We start from the raw sequence: 18503 nt of genomic DNA, 5'->3' as shown, positions 1-18503 counted from the left end.
CGCAAGTGACAGGAAGCCAGATTCCAGCTGAACATCAGGAAAAACTTACTGACTGTTAGAGCTATACAACAATGGAACCAATTCCCTAGGGAGGTGGTGGGCTCTCCCACACGGGAGGCATTCAAGACGAGGCTGGACAGCCATCTGTCAGGGATGCTCTGACTTGGATTCCTGCATTGAGCAGGGGGTTGGACTCGATGGTCTTATAGGCCCCCTCCAACCCTACTATTCTATGATTCTAGACCAAAAAAACAAGACATATTATCCATGATTTATTCAATTGTTAGTCTGATACCTAAATGGAACTTCCATTTTTATAGGCAGTATACTTCCACATGGGGCCGCGGTGGCTTAGTGGTTAACATGCTGAACTGCAGACCGGAAGGTCGGCAGGACAGCAGTTCGAGACCCGAGTGAGCTCCGAGTGAGCTCCCGTCTTCAGTCCCAGCTTCTGCCAACCTAGCAGTTTGAAAGCAAGAAATTGCAAGTAGATAAATAGGTACTGCTTCGGCAGGAAAGGTAACAGCGTTCTGTGCACCTCGGTGTTCAGTCATGCCGGCCACATGACCACGGAAGCGTCTTCGGACAGTGCTGGCTCTTCAGCTTAGAAATGGAGATGAGCACCACACCCTAGAGTCGGACACGACTGGTTGGGGACACATTTACCTTTTTATTTTATATATACTTCCAAATACCAGGTGGCGGGGAATAAATAACGGGGGCGGGCTCTTGCCTTCATGCCCCACTTATGGGTTTCCTGGAAGCATTAGGCTTGTCACTGCTGCATGCTAGAGTAGATGGAGCCTTTTTCTGGTTGGCTAGGGCTGCTCTTATGTTCACAGGGTTTGTGTAAAATCTACCTGTAGCAAATGCACAGCTGTTTCATAATTCTGGCAAAAAACAAATGTTGCTTTTTCTTGTTATTTCTTGTCCTCTAGGTCCAAAATAAAGACAAAGTCTTTTGCAGAGCTATATTCCCCGTTATTGTCTACAAATGAATACTGTGACAGCCAGAAAACTGCAGAAAACAGGGAACTAAGTATTTCCAGTGGAGCAGATCTAACAATGGCTGTTTCAGAAATGGATCTTCTCCCCAAGTGTCTGTCTGCCAAGCTGCAACTGGAGAAAACAGAGAGCCGGAGGTAAAGGTTTTCCTTCTCTTTCACAACTTTGTCTGCCAAGTATGTGAGGTGGTGGTGTGTTGGACACCCACTTCATGGGAATATGTGGGTAGGAGAAACAGGTAGAAATGTTACAGCCATAGGACCCAGCAAACACTGGTTGAATTTTAACTTTCAGCACAGCAGTGACTGGTGGGAAGAGTTAGATGGGAGGCTGAAAGCTGGAGAGGATAGAAGCAGGACAAGATAATATAAAAAGAGCAGGTTAGTATGGAGAGAGGACTATAAAGATGATCACCACTGGAACCCCAGACCTAAGGCATGTAGGGAGCGTGGGTTATCAAAGAAACTGGAAAGTGCTATATACACAACCTTCCTGAAAGGGAGTTGAGAATGGGAGAAGGAAGGTGTCTGAAGTTTTACAGGTTTCCACACGTTTGCTTCTATATAACGTGAAGCTGGAGTTCAACAGAACAACTAGGCTGTATCTAACGTGCTGCAAGGAGTACTGCCTGATCTGGAAGCCAAGTCCAGAAGAGTCCTATTTCCTGCGCTTTGGTACATCCCATCTGTCCAGATTGTACATCTAGAAAAAAATGACATAACAAACCTTTCTCTCCCCGTTTCATAGAGGAGCGTCACCAAGCATACCATTGCTGCCCTAAGTACCAGGTAGTCTGAAAGAGTAAATACAGAAAATAAATTACTTTCAGCTCTATTCCTCCCTGTTTGCCTTTCTTCTTTTCTCTGACTCTCTTTTGTTAGGTTCACACAATTAGATATTCATATTATGTAGTACAGCTTGTGGAGGCAGGTAAGATGTTAATTGGGTTTTTAATAGTTAAAGTGTTCCATTTTGGTACAGATCTGCAAAATAAGATATCTTGTCCTGAGAGTTCAGAGGTGAGCCAACATCTCTCTGGGTTACTGACATCTTGAAGTTCTGCATGTTGGACCCAGTAGAGTAGGCATCACTCACCTATCTAGTTCATACACAGCTCTGGGAAATACAGAGAGGAGACTCACTGGTAAATCCAATGTTTCTTTTGTCCCCCCCTTCTAGATCTGTCCTAGAAATAAAAAATTAACTATAAAATTATGTGAACAGAAAGAACATAGGAGAAAAAATTGTTGACACGTCATGAACATCTGCAAATTCTTTTTGTTTTTATCACCTTGTTTGGTCTAGGTTTGATGAGCAGCTGCAGCAATTGTTAGTTAAAGACTCTGAGACATTCCAGGATTCCCTGTCTTTTCCTCTTTACCTCCCTGAAACTATGGTGTCTATGCCTCAGATTATCCACCCGCTGGGCAAACCACAGATGTCAAGAACCCCAGAGGTAAATCTAAAAGAATATAACATAATGAAACAAAGTTGCTATATTGATGGAAATTTATGGGAATATTTGTAACTGACTGAATTTCTGAATTTTCCATGGAGGAAAATTTGTGTATATGTAATATTAAGCTCAATTGCACCTGACTTTAGCTTTTCTGGATATAGTGTTATTAGCGTCTGTGGTTCATTTTCACTGACATAGTACATTTGGCCCTGAAAATGAAGTTATTATAATAAATTTTCCTGAGAGCCCCACATGTAGGTATTGTACTTACAGCATATCTAGCAGGTCACACCATCCCCATCAACTTGGCCAGTTGTAAATGGCGTAACCCAGCCTGTGAAATTGATGCCTCAAGTTGAAATGGGTCCCTGTGAAATAGGTGCTTGGAGAGGGGCAGAAGGGCAAGTAGGCCTAGCTATGACATAACATCAGGCCTACAGTCCCGCCTGCTTCTTCCATGCTGAACTGTTCACTTCTCCCCTGCCCAGTAGACTAGAGGCAAAACCACTCCTAGGTGAGTGCACTTGAGTGAACCTATCACATACTTCAAATATGGTTTGTAGGACAAATGCCCCCAAAATGGTCACCACTACACTGAAGAAACTCATTAGATTTAGCTTTTTCTGATTATTGGACTACATCCAGCATCTTGCACCAGGACTTTCCCTTCCCCTTGCCCCCTGACCCCCCTTACAGGAGGAACCATAGCTCAGTGGTAAAGCACATGCTTTGCATGCAGAAAGTCCCAGGTTCAATCCCCACCATCTCCAGGTAGGATTATTTTTAAAATCCTGCCTGAAATCCAGGAGAGCTGCTGCCAGTTGTTGCTGACAGTACTGAGTTAGATGAGCCAGTGGCTCAGACCCCCTGGAGCAGAATTGGGGAGTGGGGGTTGCTGGAGGTAAGAATCAATTCCACTAGTGGATGATGTTCAGCTGGGAAACAGAAATGTTTGGATACAACCCATTTTTTATAGCTCTTAGAGTATACACTGTGATTTGCAAATGCCTTGTCTTATTTATTAATTGTCCTACATCTGTAGCAGCATTGAAATGGTAGTAGAGCATTGTGACAGACTTGTCCCTGCCTAGGGATTTTATTTAGCTTGATCATGGACCAGCAGGTAACTTAACCAATGCCACTTCCCTAGAACAAAGTGCCACCAAGAATGCAGGTTCATTTCTGACTTCTGGTATGGGCTCACAGAATTTTTAGATAGAGGACTCTGGGATTAGGCATGTTTTTTCATATTTTATTTCAAAATCTTAAACAGTTTTATATGGTTTAAATTTGACATAAGCATATATAAAATGCAAACTCCTTGTTATAAGCAAAACAGATTTTAAAAGCACGTTTCAAAAAGTTTTTAAAGTTTAGCTTCAGGAGTATTGCAATCAAAACACATTTTAAAAAGTGTTCTAAGAATTGTTTTAGGAGCATTGTCTTGCTTTTTACCCAGATGACATTTTTGAGCTGGAGGCAAAAACGACCAGAAAAGCTGAGGACTCTTGTTCTGTCCTGAAGTTTCTGTGATTTGCTTCTCATATTCATACGATTTCTTTTTGTGCTGGTTATGTGATTCAGCTCATAAAAATGAGTTCTTATTCATGGTCTCTCTGCATCACACACGTGGGTTCTGTGTTGCATGGAGCCCCGTTCTGGGAAACTTCTATACTTGAGGTATTTTAGCAAGAGCCCTCCCCCGCCATCCCAACGCGCATGTCCCTGGCAGGTTCCCAGGTATTCTCTCATCTCTCTTTTGGCTGCCGTTCTGGTAGTCTTGTTGGGAACTTCTCTGCAATTAGTAAAATACTGGATTATTGCTGAGGCTTTATTCTCTGTCTCTCCTTTCTGTCATATTTTCTCTCTTTCTCTGAGTCTTTTATTATTTTGTTTATTTTTTGTGATACTGCAATCACCCACTGTGTCTCAAAGTGTGTTGGCTGTGGGAATAGGGTACCCCAATGGATTCTTTTGCCTTTTCTGCTTGGGAGAAGGACATATGGTGGACATTGTGCATGTTGCCAGGTGTTTATGAAGTAAGCCAGGTGCAATTACTTGGATCGTCTCCTCACAGTCACAGTCTTGTGGAGAAAAGCACTGGAGGTGGTGGAGGTACCAAAGGAGCCCATAGCTCAAGCATCTAATGAGCCTCCTAAGGGTCCTTCTACTATGCCACAGCCTACACAAGTGTCGGGATCCCCTGTGTCCCATAGTCATGCTGCTGAGCAAACAGACCACTTCTTAAAAAGGTGGTCACTGAGCTGACAAGACCCACCCACACTGGGGCGGTCATTCAGCCTTTCATTGGCAAAAAGTTATCGAAAGGGCCAGAGCTTCCAAACCCTTTTCTACTCTTTCTTCTGAACCTAAGAAGTAGAAAAGCATTGAGCAGGGGGTTGGACTCAGTGGTTTTATAGGCCCCTTCCAACCCCACTATTCTATTATTCTATGATAAGCTGTAAAAAGGTAGCAAAATTGGTACAAGACCTATCATAATCAACAATTTTAATCTCAATTCCCATTCCACAACCGATGTTACACTTGCTGATACTGGTGCCTGCTTTGGTCCTGTAGCAGGAGCCCATACCAATAGCCTCTACATTGGAAGGCGAAATCCGGGATACCTCCCCAATCCAACCACTGCCCCTACCAGATCGTGACGATCGATTCTGCTGTCCTCAATATGGGAGACCCCTGTCCTGTAGGCTTGAGTCTCCGGATTCTGTCTTTTCAACAGTGCTGGTATGGAGGGATCGTGCCTCTAGACTTTACGAGCGATGCCAGGCTCAGTCTCGATCGCCTCTGTCAGACTGGGATCAGCAGTCCGAATGGGAGAAGCTGTACAGGAGATCTTGGGATTGGGAAGTGCCCTGTCTAGAATACTATGGCAGCAAATACTATTATCCTCACCCTCTTATCCTCCACCGGACCAAGTGGTACCTCCACTGCGTTCTTTGGCTCAGCCTCCTCTGGTCTGTCGCCTCACTGAGACTCGGGCAGCAATGGTGGCTATACTGCACCTGCCCACAGCACAAGATCAACTACAGAAGCCAGTTCCTCCAGTGGCTCTCCATTGTCCAGTACTGATGGCTATCAGATTTGATGTCTCACTCCTCCCTGCATCCATCCATCTCGTCTCTGGACACAGCAGTTGGTTCTCAAGATGCCATCTCAGTGTCTGAGGATCTTTGTCAGCTCTCTGACTAAGTCATTCGTATGGCTCAATCCTTGGGCTTGGAAACACAGCAACTTGTTTCCACCATTTAAGATCTGGTGTTTGTAGTTTGTAGTTCATACCAAGTCATCGATGCTGGTGGCAATCCTACTTCTTACAGCCCTGGCTCATACTGTACAACATTCATGGAAGACCCCCCTCATCCATGTCTCCCACATCTAAATGACTTGTATCACATGCAAAAGAAGGATACTGTTTTTCTCTTTACCCACCTGCCCTGAACTCTATTGTGGTTGAGGCAGTACAGTCTAAATCACGAAGATCTCACTCCTCACCTGTGGACAAGAAGGGCCGCCACCTCGATCTAATGCGACAACAACTATATTCTTCGGCAACTCTGGGAATTAAGGTAGTGAATTACTAGGCAGCCATGTCCCGTTACCAACTATTCTTTTGGGAGAAGATTGGGCACCTCTTCAACCATCTTCCCAAGGATAAGAGAGACGTTGCTCAGGTGTTTCAGGGTGAAGCCATGCATGCCTCCCAAGCCCAATCCAGATAATCCAGAAGGATACGATGGTTGATGATATCAGAAGCTGCTGAGAGGTCCAGAAGAACCAACAGGGTTGTACTCCCCCCATCCATTCCCCAGCATAAGTCATCAACCAGGGCGACCAAGGCTGTTTCCGTCCCATAACCAGGCCTGAAACCTGATTGGAATGGATCTAAATAATCAGTTTCAGCCAAAACAGCTTGGAGTTGTGAGGCTACCACATGCTCCATCACCTTGCCCAAGAATGGCAAATTTGACACAGGACAGTAGTTATCCAAAACCATAGGATCTAAATTTGGTTTCTTCAGCAAGGGCCTTACCACAGCTTCTTTCAAAGCTGCGGGGATCTCACTGTCCCTCAAGGAGGCATTTACCACCTCAGAGGTCCAGATATCCAGCCCAGCTCTGGCAGATTTCACAAGCCAGGATGGGCAAGGATCTAAAGGGCAATTAGTAGGCCTCAGTCCTCCAAGCAGTTTTTCAATGTCTTCATGTTGCGCAAGCCGAAAGGTATCCATAACATGACTAGATGGTGTACCAGCCCTGTCCATATCAGACTCTGTCAAAACAATGGCATCCAAGTCGGCATGAATATGAGCGATTTGATCTGCAAAGTGTCTGGCAAATTGTTCACAGCAGGCCTTTGAGGGTTTGAGTTCCAAGGCCTACACCCAAGAGGCCTTGAACCACACAAAAGAGCTCCACTGGATGACACTGAGCAGATGCAATGGTGACAGAGAAGTAGGATTTCTTTGCTGCCATCTCCATCACAGAATAAAATTGCAAGTGGATTCTTACCTGTGTTCGATCGTATTTGTTCCAAGACTTCTGCCATTTGCGCTGTAATCATCGACACAGTCATTTCATTGCCCTCAGCGCCTCAGAATACCAAGGAGCTGACATGGTTCTGTGACTGGGTCGAGGATGTTTGGGAGCGATTATATCAATAGTCCGGGTCATCTCCTCATTCCAAGCAGTGACCAGGACCTCAGCAGGCTAAGCCTGCAGGAAAATCCCCAAGGACCTCAAAAATCCATCCAGTTTCATCAGTCCCCGAGGGTGGACCATCAAATTTGGTCCCCCACCCCTGCAGGGGTTTCAGGTAACCTGAAGGTCAAAACTGATCAAATAATTATCTGGCCATGCCAAAGGAGCCCTACTGGCTCCCCCACCCATGGATCATTTTCTCCCAATCCAGCACAGAAAACCAGGTCCAAAGTGTGTCTTGCCGCATGTGTTGGGCAAGATATCATTTGAGACAGGCCCATGGTTGACGTGGCGGCCATGAAATCCTGAGCTGCTCCTGACAAAGTAGATTCGGCATGAATATTAAATTCCCTTAAGACCATAAGCTTTGGGGTTCTCAACATCACACTCAAGACTATCTCAGTCAGCTCAGGCAAGGCGACTGTTGGGCAGTGGGGTGGGCAATACACCAACAAAATCCCTATCCTGCCTCGAGTGCCCAACACCAGGTACAGACACTCAAAACTGGTTGACTGTTGGATAGGGTATCTGACCAGAGGGATAGAATCCCTACAGACCAAGGCTACCCCCCTTAGTCCAGAATGTTGCCTCTCCAATTCAACAGATGGTACCAACTTGGAGGCTTTCCATCATTTTGAAGGCATTGTCCTCCAAGACTTTCAAGCTGCTAGTGATTAGAAACCTTCGCCTCTTGTCTTGGAAGGTGGTGTTCCTACTGGCCATCACATTAGCATAGTGCTCTGGTGGCATGGCGCCTTGCATGTGGGTCCTCCTTGCCTCATCTTTCATAGAGACAAAGTGGTCCTCTGCATTGATGTTAGTTTTCTTCCCAAGGGGGTGTCAGCATTCCATCTCAATCAGGATGTTGTTCTTCCTGTTTTTTTTCCCACTCTGCTTGAGTTGACCCTTCACACTCTTGACATTTATCGAGCATTGGCTTTCTACAAATCAAGAATTGAGTCATTCTGACAATTCCCCTGTCTGTTCCTCTGTATGGCAGCAAGCACAAGGGTCTTCCAGTCTCAATGCAACACCTTGCTCTGTGGGTTGTCAAGACAATCCAACTAACTTATGAGATGATAGGTCTCAAACTGTCTGCCCCAATCCAAGCTGACTTTACTCGTGGGATGGCAACGTCATTTGTGTTTGACAGGGGATTCACCATTCCTGAAATATACAGGACTGCAACTTGGTTGAGGCCGTTGACATTCATTCATCACTACTGATTGGATGTACAGGCCAGAGCTGGCTGCTCTTTGGGACGTGTAGAACTCTCCTCTGTTCTGCATTATGGCACCGCCCCGCCTCTAGTAAGTCAGCTTGCTACTCGCCCATGTGTGTGATGGACAGAGACCACGAAGAAGAAAGACAGGTTGCTTACCTGTAACTGTAGTTCTTCTTCATGGTCATCTGTGCATTCACACAACCCACCCACCATCTCCTCTTCAGTGTCATACTTGATTTCAACATGGGTACCAAAGACTCCTCTTGGTTCCAAGGCTACAATGGACAGTCTCAACTGAGGGAATAAGTGGGAACCCACTAGGAACGTGTGCGTTGGGACAGTGGGGTAGGTTTCCTGGCGAAATTCCTCAGCTATAGAAGTTTCCTGAAAAAGGGCTCCATGCAGGCACAGAACCCATGTGTGTGAATACACAGATGACCTCTCCAAGAAGTCGCAGTTACAGGTAAGCGACCTGTCTTTATTTGTTTTTCCAAAGTTCCTAGCTATGATTTTGGAGAGTAATATATTTACTTTATATCTTGTCAGTTTTGCTGAGCCACATTTCCATTAGTTCCCCCAAACAGGGTACCATCTGGTTCTCTTGCATAGGTCTATGGCTTTCCAAAAGTATACCATGACTTCTTTTACTCCTTTGCATCATAAGCAAAACATAGTGACAATACTACAAGCATGGAGACATTCTTTTCCCAACTTTCTTATGTAATACACACTTTGCTTTTTCCTGAGTTTACATGGGAAACTGGTTTTGTCTTGATCATCTTATGTCAGCAAGCTTAGTGGTCAGTGAGAAGTTATAGCTTCTCAATGAATGCTTCTGCCTTGCTAGAATCAAACTGACTCAAACTTACTATGATAATACATGTTAATACATAATTTGTTTCTTTATGAAAATTATGAAAGTTGCAGCTTAGTAGAGAGGTAGAGTCCAAGAGGTAGAGTCCCCTTCATGGATCACTGCCTTGTTGTGGCGAAGGGGCTTGCGTAACTCAGTGAAGCCATAAGCTATGCCGTGCAGGGCCACCCAAGACGGACAGGTCATGGCAGAGAGTTCTGACAAAATGTGGTCCACTGGAGAAGGAAATGGCAACCCACTCCAGTATTCTTGCCAAGAAAACCCCATGGAATGTATCACAAGGCTAAAAGATATGACGCCGGAAGATGAGCCCCTCAGGTCGGAAGGTGTCCAATATGCTACTGGGGAAGAGCAGAGGGTATTTCCAAGTAGCGCCAGAAAGAGTGAAGCGGCTGGGCCAAAGCCGAAAGGACACTCAGCTGTGGATGTGTCTGGTGGTGAAAAGAAAATCCGATGCTGTAAAGAACAATATTGTTTAGGAACCTGGAATGTCAGATCAATGAATCAAGGTAAGCTGGAGGTGGTCAAACATGAGATGGCAAGATTGAACATCGACATCTTGGGAATCAGCGAACTAAAATGGACAGGCATGGGCGAATTTAATTCAGGTGACCATCATATCTACTATTGTGGGCAAGAATCCCTTAGAAGAAATGGAGTAGCACTCATAGTCAACAAAAGGGTGGGAAAAGCAGTCCTGGGGTACAATCTTAAAAATGATAGAATGATCTCAGTACGAATCCAAGGCAAACCATTCAACATCACAGTAATTCAAGTTTATGCCCCAACCACTGAGGCCGAAGAAGCTGAGGTTGATCGGTTCTATGAAGACCTACAACACCTTCTAGAACTAAAACCAAAAAAAGATGTCCTCTTCATTATAGGGGATTGGAATGCTAAAGTAGGAAGTCAAGAAATCACCGGGATAACAGGCAGGCATGGCCTTGGTGTACAAAATGAAGCAGGACAAAAGCTAATCGAGTTTTGCCAAGAGAACATGCTGATCATAGCAAACACTCTTTTCCAACAGCACAAGAGGCGACTCTACACATGGACATCACCAGATGGTCAATATGGAAATCAGATTGATTATGTCCTTTGCAGCCAAAGATGGAGAAGCTCCATACAGTCAGTAAAAACAAGACCTGGAGCTGACTGTGGCTCAGATCATGAGCTGCTTCTTGCAAAATTTCAGCTAAAATTGAAGAACATCGGGAAAACCACTAAACCGTTCAGGTATGACCTAAATCATATCCCTGATGAATATACAGTGGAGGTGAGGAATAGATTTCAGGGATTAGACCTGATAGACAGAGTGCCTGAGGAACTATGGACGGAGGTCCGTAACATTGTTCAGGAGGCGGCAACGAAATCCATCCCAAAGAAAAAGAAATGCAAGAAAGCCAAGTGGCTGTCTGATGAGGCTTTACAAGTAGCTCACGAAAGAAGGGAAGCGAAAAGCAAGGGAGAAAGGGGAAGATATACCCAACTGAATGCAGAGTTCCAGAGAATAGCAAGGAGAGACAAGAAGGCCTTCTTAAATGAACAATGCAAAGAAATCGAGGAAAACAACAGAATGGGAAAGACTAGAGATCTCTTCAAGAAAATTGGAGATCTCAAGGGAACGTTTTGTGCAAAGACGGGCATGATAAAGGACAAAGAAGGCAGGGACCTAACAGAAGCAGATGAGATTAAGAAGAGGTGGCAAGAATACACAGAAGAACTATACAGGAAAGATCTGAATGTCCCTGATAGCCATGATAGTGCGGTCACTGAACTTGAGCCGGACATCCTAGAGAGTGAAGTCAAGTGGGCCTTAGGAAGCATTAGTAACAACAAAGCTAGCGGAGATGACAGTATTCCAGCCGAGCTATTTAAAATCCTAAAAGATGATGCTGTTAAAGTGCTGCATTCAATATGCCAACAAATCTGGAACACTCAACAGTGGCCACAAGACTGGAAAAGGTCAGTTTACATTCCAATTCCAAAGAAGGGCAACGCCAAAGAGTGTTCAAACTACCGTACAATTGCGCTCATTTCACATGCCAGCAAGGTGATGCTCAAAATCCTACAAGCTAGGCTTCAGCAGTATGCGAACCGAGAACTACCGGAAGTACAAGCTGGGTTTAGAAGAGGCAGAGGAACTAGAGATCAAATCGCCAACATTCGCTGCATCATGGAGAAAGCAAGAGAATTCCAGAAAAACGTCTATTTCTGCTTCATTGACTACGCTAAAGCCTTTGATTGTGTGGATCACAATAAACTGTGGCAAATTCTGAAAGTGATGGGAGTACCAGAACACCTTACCTGTCTCCTGAGAAACCTGTACGAGGGTCAAGAAGCAACAGTAAGAACCAGACATGGAACAACCGATTGGTTCAAAATTGGGAAAGGAGTACGACAAGGCTGCATATTGTCACCCTGCTTATTTAACTTATATGCAGAGTACATCATGAGAAATGCCGGGTTGGATGAATCAGAGGTTGGAATTAAGATTGTTGGGAGAATTATCAACAACCTCCGATATGCAGACGATACCACCCTAATGGCAGAAAGCGAAGAGGATCTAAAGAGCCTCTTGTTGAGGGTGAAAGAGGAGAGTGCAAAAGCTGGTTTGAAACTCAACATTAAAAAAACTAAGATCATGGCATCTGGCCCCGTCACTTCCTGGCATATAGAAGGGGAAGAAATGGAAGCAGTGACAGATTTTACTTTCTTGGGCTCCAAGATCACCGCAGACGGTGACTGTAGCCCTGAAATTAAAAGACGCTTGCTCCTTGGGAGGAAAGCTATGGCCAACCTAGACAGCATAGTAAGAAGCAGAGACATCACCTTGCCGACAAAGGTCCGTCTAATCAAAGCTATGGTTTTCCCAGTAGTAATGTATGGCTGTGAGAGCTGGACTATAAGGAAGGCTGAGCGCCGAAGAATTGATGCTTTCGAACTGTGGTGCTGGAGAAGACTCTTACGAGTCCCCTGGACTGCAAGGAGGTCAAATCAGTCCATCCTAAAGGAAATCAACCCTGAGTGCTCATTGGAAGGACAGATAATGAAGCTGAAGCTCCAATATTTTGGCCACCTAATGCGAAGAGAAAACTCCCTGGAAAAGACCCTGATGCTGGGAAAGACTGAAGGCAAAAGGAGAAGGGGACGGCAGAAGATGAGATGGCTAGATAGCATCACGGATGCAATGAATATGAACTTGAGCACGCTCCGGGAGAGAGCGCAGGACAGGAAGGCCTGGCGTGCTATGGTCCATGGGGTCACGAAGAGTCAGACACGACTGAACGACTGAACAACAACAACAGAGTCCAAGATCTTTTAGGATAAATATTTGCAAGGTAGCTTATTATGCAGGTTGAAACAGGAGTCTTGCAGTCTTCTAGGGCAAATATTTGTCACAGCATGTTCATGAATGAATATGACTGATTTGAGCTTTTCAGTCAAATCTGTGATGGATTACAGCCCTGTTCAGGTGTTATGCCTGAACAGTATGCAGCCCTTCTTCCTCAGTATCTGACCCCTCCACATAGAGCAGGGAGGTCTGAAGGCACGAGTAGAAGCCTGTGCAATATTGGGAACCCTGCTTTATCGATGTTTACAGTCACAAGCAAACACAAATGGAAGCTCCCTTCAAACCTTCCCCATGAACACATGAAGGTTGGGGACTGAAGGAGATGGCCAGCAGATGCAGTGATGTTGGGGGCGCAGGGACTATGTGCTTGTGCCCCTTACATGCATTAATATACTCTGTTCAGGGTAAACTTTACCCTGCGTCAATTAGTGGGAGGTGATTATGAGTTTTTGTTATTTTCAACTTTGCGAGATCAATTTGATTTGCCAGCTACAGAGGAATGGCAGTATTTGCTGCTGAAACATTTGCTGGTATCTAGATTCGGTCCTTCTGCTTTTACTGCGTTAGAGTCTCCTTCACTATTGGAAATACTTATTGAAGCTGATCAGATATATCTATCTATGATTCATGTTTACAAACATTTATTATCAATGAATAAATATGATACACGTGGTTTACAGCAGGAATGGAACCGGGAATTGGAATGTCCTGTTTTGTTTAATCAATGGACTGCCGTCGTGGCATCTGTATCAGACATTTCAATGGATCTTCGGTTACGCCTTATTCAGCAAAAACTTTTGTTTCAGGTCTGTTCAATGCCACAACATCTTTTTAATAAAGTCTTCTCGAATTTGGCTAATTGTTGGAGGTGTAATGCAGTCAATGCTTCTCTTATTCATATGTTTTGGAAATCCCCAAAGGTTGTCTCCTTTTGGGAGGAAGTTATTATACAGATAAATTTTGTATTGGAAAGCTCTTTAATATTTACTGATGTAAATGTTCTTTTAAATTACTTACCTGCTTCTTGGAAGCACATCGTCAGCGTAAATGGATTTTTCATGCCCTTTTGGTTGCTAAAAATCTGATATTACAATACTGGAAGGATAAAAGCCCACCGCCTATAACACGATGGACTGAAGACCTAACAACACTAGCAACATTTGAAAGAATGGTACATAGGTGTAACTTGCAGATGGACTTACATGTGGATATTTGGTCTGCTTTTACTGAAGTGTAACCTATTTTTCCCCTCTTTTTTTCTTCTTTTTTTCTTGAATATTGTAATATTTTAAACTGAGGATTTTAGAATATGTTGTATTTTTTTATGTTTTTGGTTTGTTTTGGTTTGTTAAAACTCACAGTAAAAAATTGGAAAAAAATATACTCAGTTCAGGCATACTAGCTGAACAGGGCTTAAATGTCTCTAGTCATAGGGGTGTGTGCCACTTTTCCCTTTGCTGCTTTTTTTCTTTTACTTTGTCAAAATCAATTTCTTCTGTTTCTCTCTCTGTTCAGGTTGGAGGCTGGATTGAATTGAGGGACAAAGACACCTCTCTATCCTACAGACTTACGTACTTGAAACAACTGATTAAGACTAACAGAGAAGAAGAAATAGCTTCTGAACTCCACTTGTCGACATTGCTAGACATGATAGATACTTAATCAGGATCAGCCTAAATGTGTTGGGCAAGAGAGTTTGCAGTAGATGCCAAATACTTAGAGGTCTCAGTGACAGAAATGTATGTAAAAACAACAAAGGCTTTTGTGAATTAATCTTTTATGACTCTATCGTATGATGCTTGTATGTGATTATATGATACTGTTGAATTGGTCCTCAGGTTTTGCACTCTAATTTTACTTGGGCTGCTTTTCTGTGCACACTTAGGAGTAAGTAAGACCTGTTGAACTCATTAGAATGTATTTCCAAGTAAGCCTGTTTATGATTAAGCTTTCAATCTTTGTACTGAATTTCACACCTCTGAAGAACTCTCTGTGCTTTATTATGAAATATAAATCACCCAGGGCTCTGATTGGACAATAGTTTCTTCTGTCACTCCCCTATACATGGTGGGGAGAGTGAGCAAGAGCAAGCCTTACTTCCCTATCCACATGGCATGCCTCCCCACCTTCAGTGCCACCAGCCATTCACTTGCAGGTGTAATGCTCCACTGGAGCCTACATGCATATAATGTGTAGGGTCAGATCACACAGTTAATTCCCAAATTTATCTGGAGTATCAGCTACATGAAATAGTCTATGCTATGCACATCACATTCTATGGGCATGAGCCCCTTTCATATATTATGCTCCCACATGAATGACTGGTGGCATTGGACACAGGGCAGATATGCAGGTGGATGTGGAGGTCAGGTTTACTGTCACTCTTGCTTCCCCACCACATGATAGGGGAGTGGTGTCCAATCTGGCCCCTGGATTTGCTTCCTTGCTGCTTTGAAAACAACATATGGCTTGAAGAAGAGCTGTTTAGCTAATTCCATATAGTTTAATTAGAACTACTTCTCCTAAATAGTTTCCTACATGGAAGCCATTTCCATGTAATAATTTGTAGAAACTTGCTTGTCGATAGTGTGTGACAACCTCATGTGCATGTAATTCTGTCTGTGTACACAAAGGCTTGGATCCTAAGATAAGTTAACTTAAGGAAATTCCTGGAAGCAAAGTTTCTTTCCCTCCCTTTCTCCCTGCAGCCATCTCAAAAAGCTTTGCCAGAGGCCTCCTAAACAATATGAGATTGGATGCAAGGGGCTGCTGTTGGGAGGAAATTGGAAACTTTCTTTCCATGAGCTTCTTTAAGTTAACTGATCTTGGGATCCAAACCAATATGAATTGTACATGTGGCATTGGTTTGCTTTCCTACATTCATATAGAGATTTCCATCTGTGAAGTGGTCATTGTTTTGAATCACAGGTGGGGTTCGTCCCGATCATGAAAGGGGCTCAGATCAGGGGCTTACACAAGAAGATATTTTAGTGACTTGTGTTTTGGCAGCTTTCCTCTATTGAGGGATATGAGCAGAGGTGGCCTGTCTATGCTATTACAAAATTGCTGTGTTTAGCAATTGGAAGCAAATTGGAAGCCACAGAGGTTGAGAGCTCTTTACATCAAAACTGAAAGCAGCATTTAGTCCCAACGGATGAATACCTGTGCACTGAGATAAATTTCAGTCTTTTTATTTAATGGGAGCTTTCAGTCAGCTAGCAAAAAATATAACTTTTATGTTGCACATGATTGTCATAAATATGGTGAAGCCACAAGCTAAGGATCAAAATATTCTGGCTCTGAATAGTTGAATCAAAGATGATTGAGTGGTGCATGGTTATTTTAATTCTATATGGATCCAGTTTAAGGACAGCTTTCTTTCATAGGATATTTGTTCACTACAGTGCTTGTGGTAACTTTCACCTGTGATAATTCTAACCATGGATGGTTTTAAGTACCTCTGTTTGCAGTGCAGCACAGGTATGCTGAATGTCTCTTATACATTCTCAGGATACCTGTGCCTCTAACAGAAACTGTTTTTGTATTGTCATTTTCATTAATGAATGAAAATAGAAGGACCCTGGAAGGTTTTGCATTAAGATGAGAGCACTGTTCTTAGTAATATAACAAAAACAGTCCCTCAGAGGCTATGGAAAATATTGTGTGTATGTGTGTGTATTTTATATATATAAAATAATTAGGGATAATGTGGTCACCCTTATATTGAAGTGAATGTGTGTGTGAAATTTGTTTTAAAAGCACTAAGAAATTGTTTACCTTCAGGGTAGGCATTGCATTCCAAATTCTTTTCCTTTTGAGTAAAAACTATTAGTGCAACAGCATATTAGGACAACTTTATCAAGAAGAGAGCCATGGTCTCCTGATGGAAATCTTCTGTATAGAGAATGTAAAATTGGCAATACTTCGTTGCTCAAGAATCAGAAACCTGATATTACACATCTCTCTTTTAAAATGAATTCATGTTATTTTCTCCTAATGTATGCTATTTTATGGTATCCTTACCTTTTTAGTTAAGTGTAATGTGTAATTTTGATACTGGTATTTACAGTGTGGCAAGCTAACATGTCTAGAGCCCTCATGCCTTCTTGATAGTTTCTTAATGCAATAGATTGGATACAGTATATACTTTTCTGACCTGTAGCTGGTGATGTAAAATAAATACAGACTATTGAAATACTTTTGAAATGATATTTATAGTGACATCTGTGTACAGGTTTGGCAGGTCCCTGCTCCAAGGGGCTTACAGTCTAAATAGACACAAGGAAACTGAGATGGGGGTGAGAATGGAGCCAAGGGTAAACAGGGAAAGAATATGTGATTATTTCAATTTCACATGTTTTGGCTTAGTTACAAAAGGGTATTGAGACTAGGGATGGGTGAGAAATTTGTTTCAGTTTGTATTTGACCAGGATTTATCCAATTCATGCGTCCTGGAACCAAATGCAGACCAAATCACAACCTTTAGTCTGAAGAACATTTCTGCTTGCAACAACAAAAATATTTTGAAAAATGTGTCTTTTTGGAAAATGCGCACAAACACATTTTAGTAAATGGGAGAAAATGCGTACATTTAAAAAATGTGAATGAAATCCTCATAAATATTCATGGAAAACAAAACTCGCAATCCAATATGGACACTAGAAGAAGTGAGCTTGGAGGTAGAATTTGGAGAACCTTGACAAGATCAAGGTTCTCCAAGTCATACATCCCTACTTGAGACTAGGGTGATGTTCCAAAGGTTTTCTGGAAAAGCTGAGTTTTGAGAAGGGACTTGAAGGAAATAAGGGAAGTGGTTGCAAGGAGGCATTTAGGGAGGCAGTTGCAGGCTAAAGAGTTAGTAAATTGGAGCTAAACAAGCAAAGGTCAGAGAAAGCAATGTGTTTGGGATACAAGACTGAAGACATAAGGCAAGCAAGGCCATGGAGGGTTTTGAAGGCAAGGTCAATAAGCTTGAGCAGGATCTGGAAGCAGAGAGGAAGCCAGTGAAAGGTTTTAAAGAGGGATGTCATGCAGTTAGACTGATGAGAAGTAAACAATTTTCACAGTGGAATCCTGGATGGATGTGAGTGGAGTAAAGTGAGACAATGGAAGCCCAGAGAGAAGATTTCAGTAGTCAAGGCAAGAGTTAACCAGGGCATGGCCCAGACTTTCCATTGAGGGACAAAGAGGACGGAACATATTTTGGTAATGTAAGCAAGGGATGTATTTTTGTAATGAAAACAATATACCCTGGAAACAGATTAGGAGGCAAAGGAGAGAGAAGAGTCAAGGAGAAAATCAAGGCTTTTTGCCTGTTCAGCAGGGTAGATGGTGACACTGCGAATGGATAAAGGTGAGTGAAAGAGGAGATGGAGCTTGAGAGAAAAATATCAAAAGTTCAGTCTTAGACATACTGAACTTGAGATGCTGATGAATCGTCTAAGCGGAAAGAGAGGAAGTCTGAGATGCAGGATTGGATAGAGGATGAAAGAGCTGGATGATGTCAGCATAGCCATGGGAAGTGATGAGGCTATCCATGGACAATTATGGAGAGAATACTGGGAGACCAACTACAGAGCCCTGAGGGACCCCAACAGAGAGAAAGGCAAGGGAAGAGCTTCCACTTATGGAAACACTGAAAGAAGGAAGGGAGGGAGGGAGGGAGGGAGGGAGCTAACTGAGGACAGAATTAAAGACTTGAGACATAGACTCAATTAGGAGAGGGGGATAAACAAAAGCAGTAGAAAGGTTAAGGAGGATAAGGACTGAGTAGAGGGCTTTGGAGTTGGCAGTGAGGAAGTCAGCAGCAGTTATGGGGGCAGTTTTAGTGGAAAGCAGGTAGTGGAAGCCAGATTGGAGGGGGTTGA

General features: G+C 43.2%; 1 protein-coding gene across 3 annotated transcripts in view; it reads left to right on the top strand.

Annotated features, from left to right (window-relative positions):
* Positions 1–16833, top strand: part of MCM3AP (minichromosome maintenance complex component 3 associated protein) — a 126587-nt gene extending 109754 nt beyond the window's left edge. For all 3 annotated transcript variants that reach the window (XM_084820465.1, XM_084820450.1, XM_084820460.1), the window contains 3 exons: positions 939–1142; positions 2311–2461; positions 14152–16833. In XM_084820465.1, coding sequence (XP_084676591.1) covers positions 939–1142; positions 2311–2461; positions 14152–14298 — 502 coding nt within the window. In that variant the 3' untranslated portion in view covers positions 14299–16833. The remainder of the gene's footprint in view (positions 1–938; positions 1143–2310; positions 2462–14151) is intronic.
* The last annotated feature ends 1670 nt before the right edge of the window (positions 16834–18503 follow it).

The sequence above is a fragment of the Heloderma suspectum genome, chromosome 1 (genome assembly GCF_057233095.1).
Source record: "Heloderma suspectum isolate Gila_16-S chromosome 1, 16-S_ref, whole genome shotgun sequence".
Classification (NCBI taxonomy): domain Eukaryota; kingdom Metazoa; phylum Chordata; class Lepidosauria; order Squamata; family Helodermatidae; genus Heloderma; species Heloderma suspectum.
Note: the sequence above shows the minus strand (reverse complement) of the source record. Positions and strands in the feature narration are given on the sequence as shown.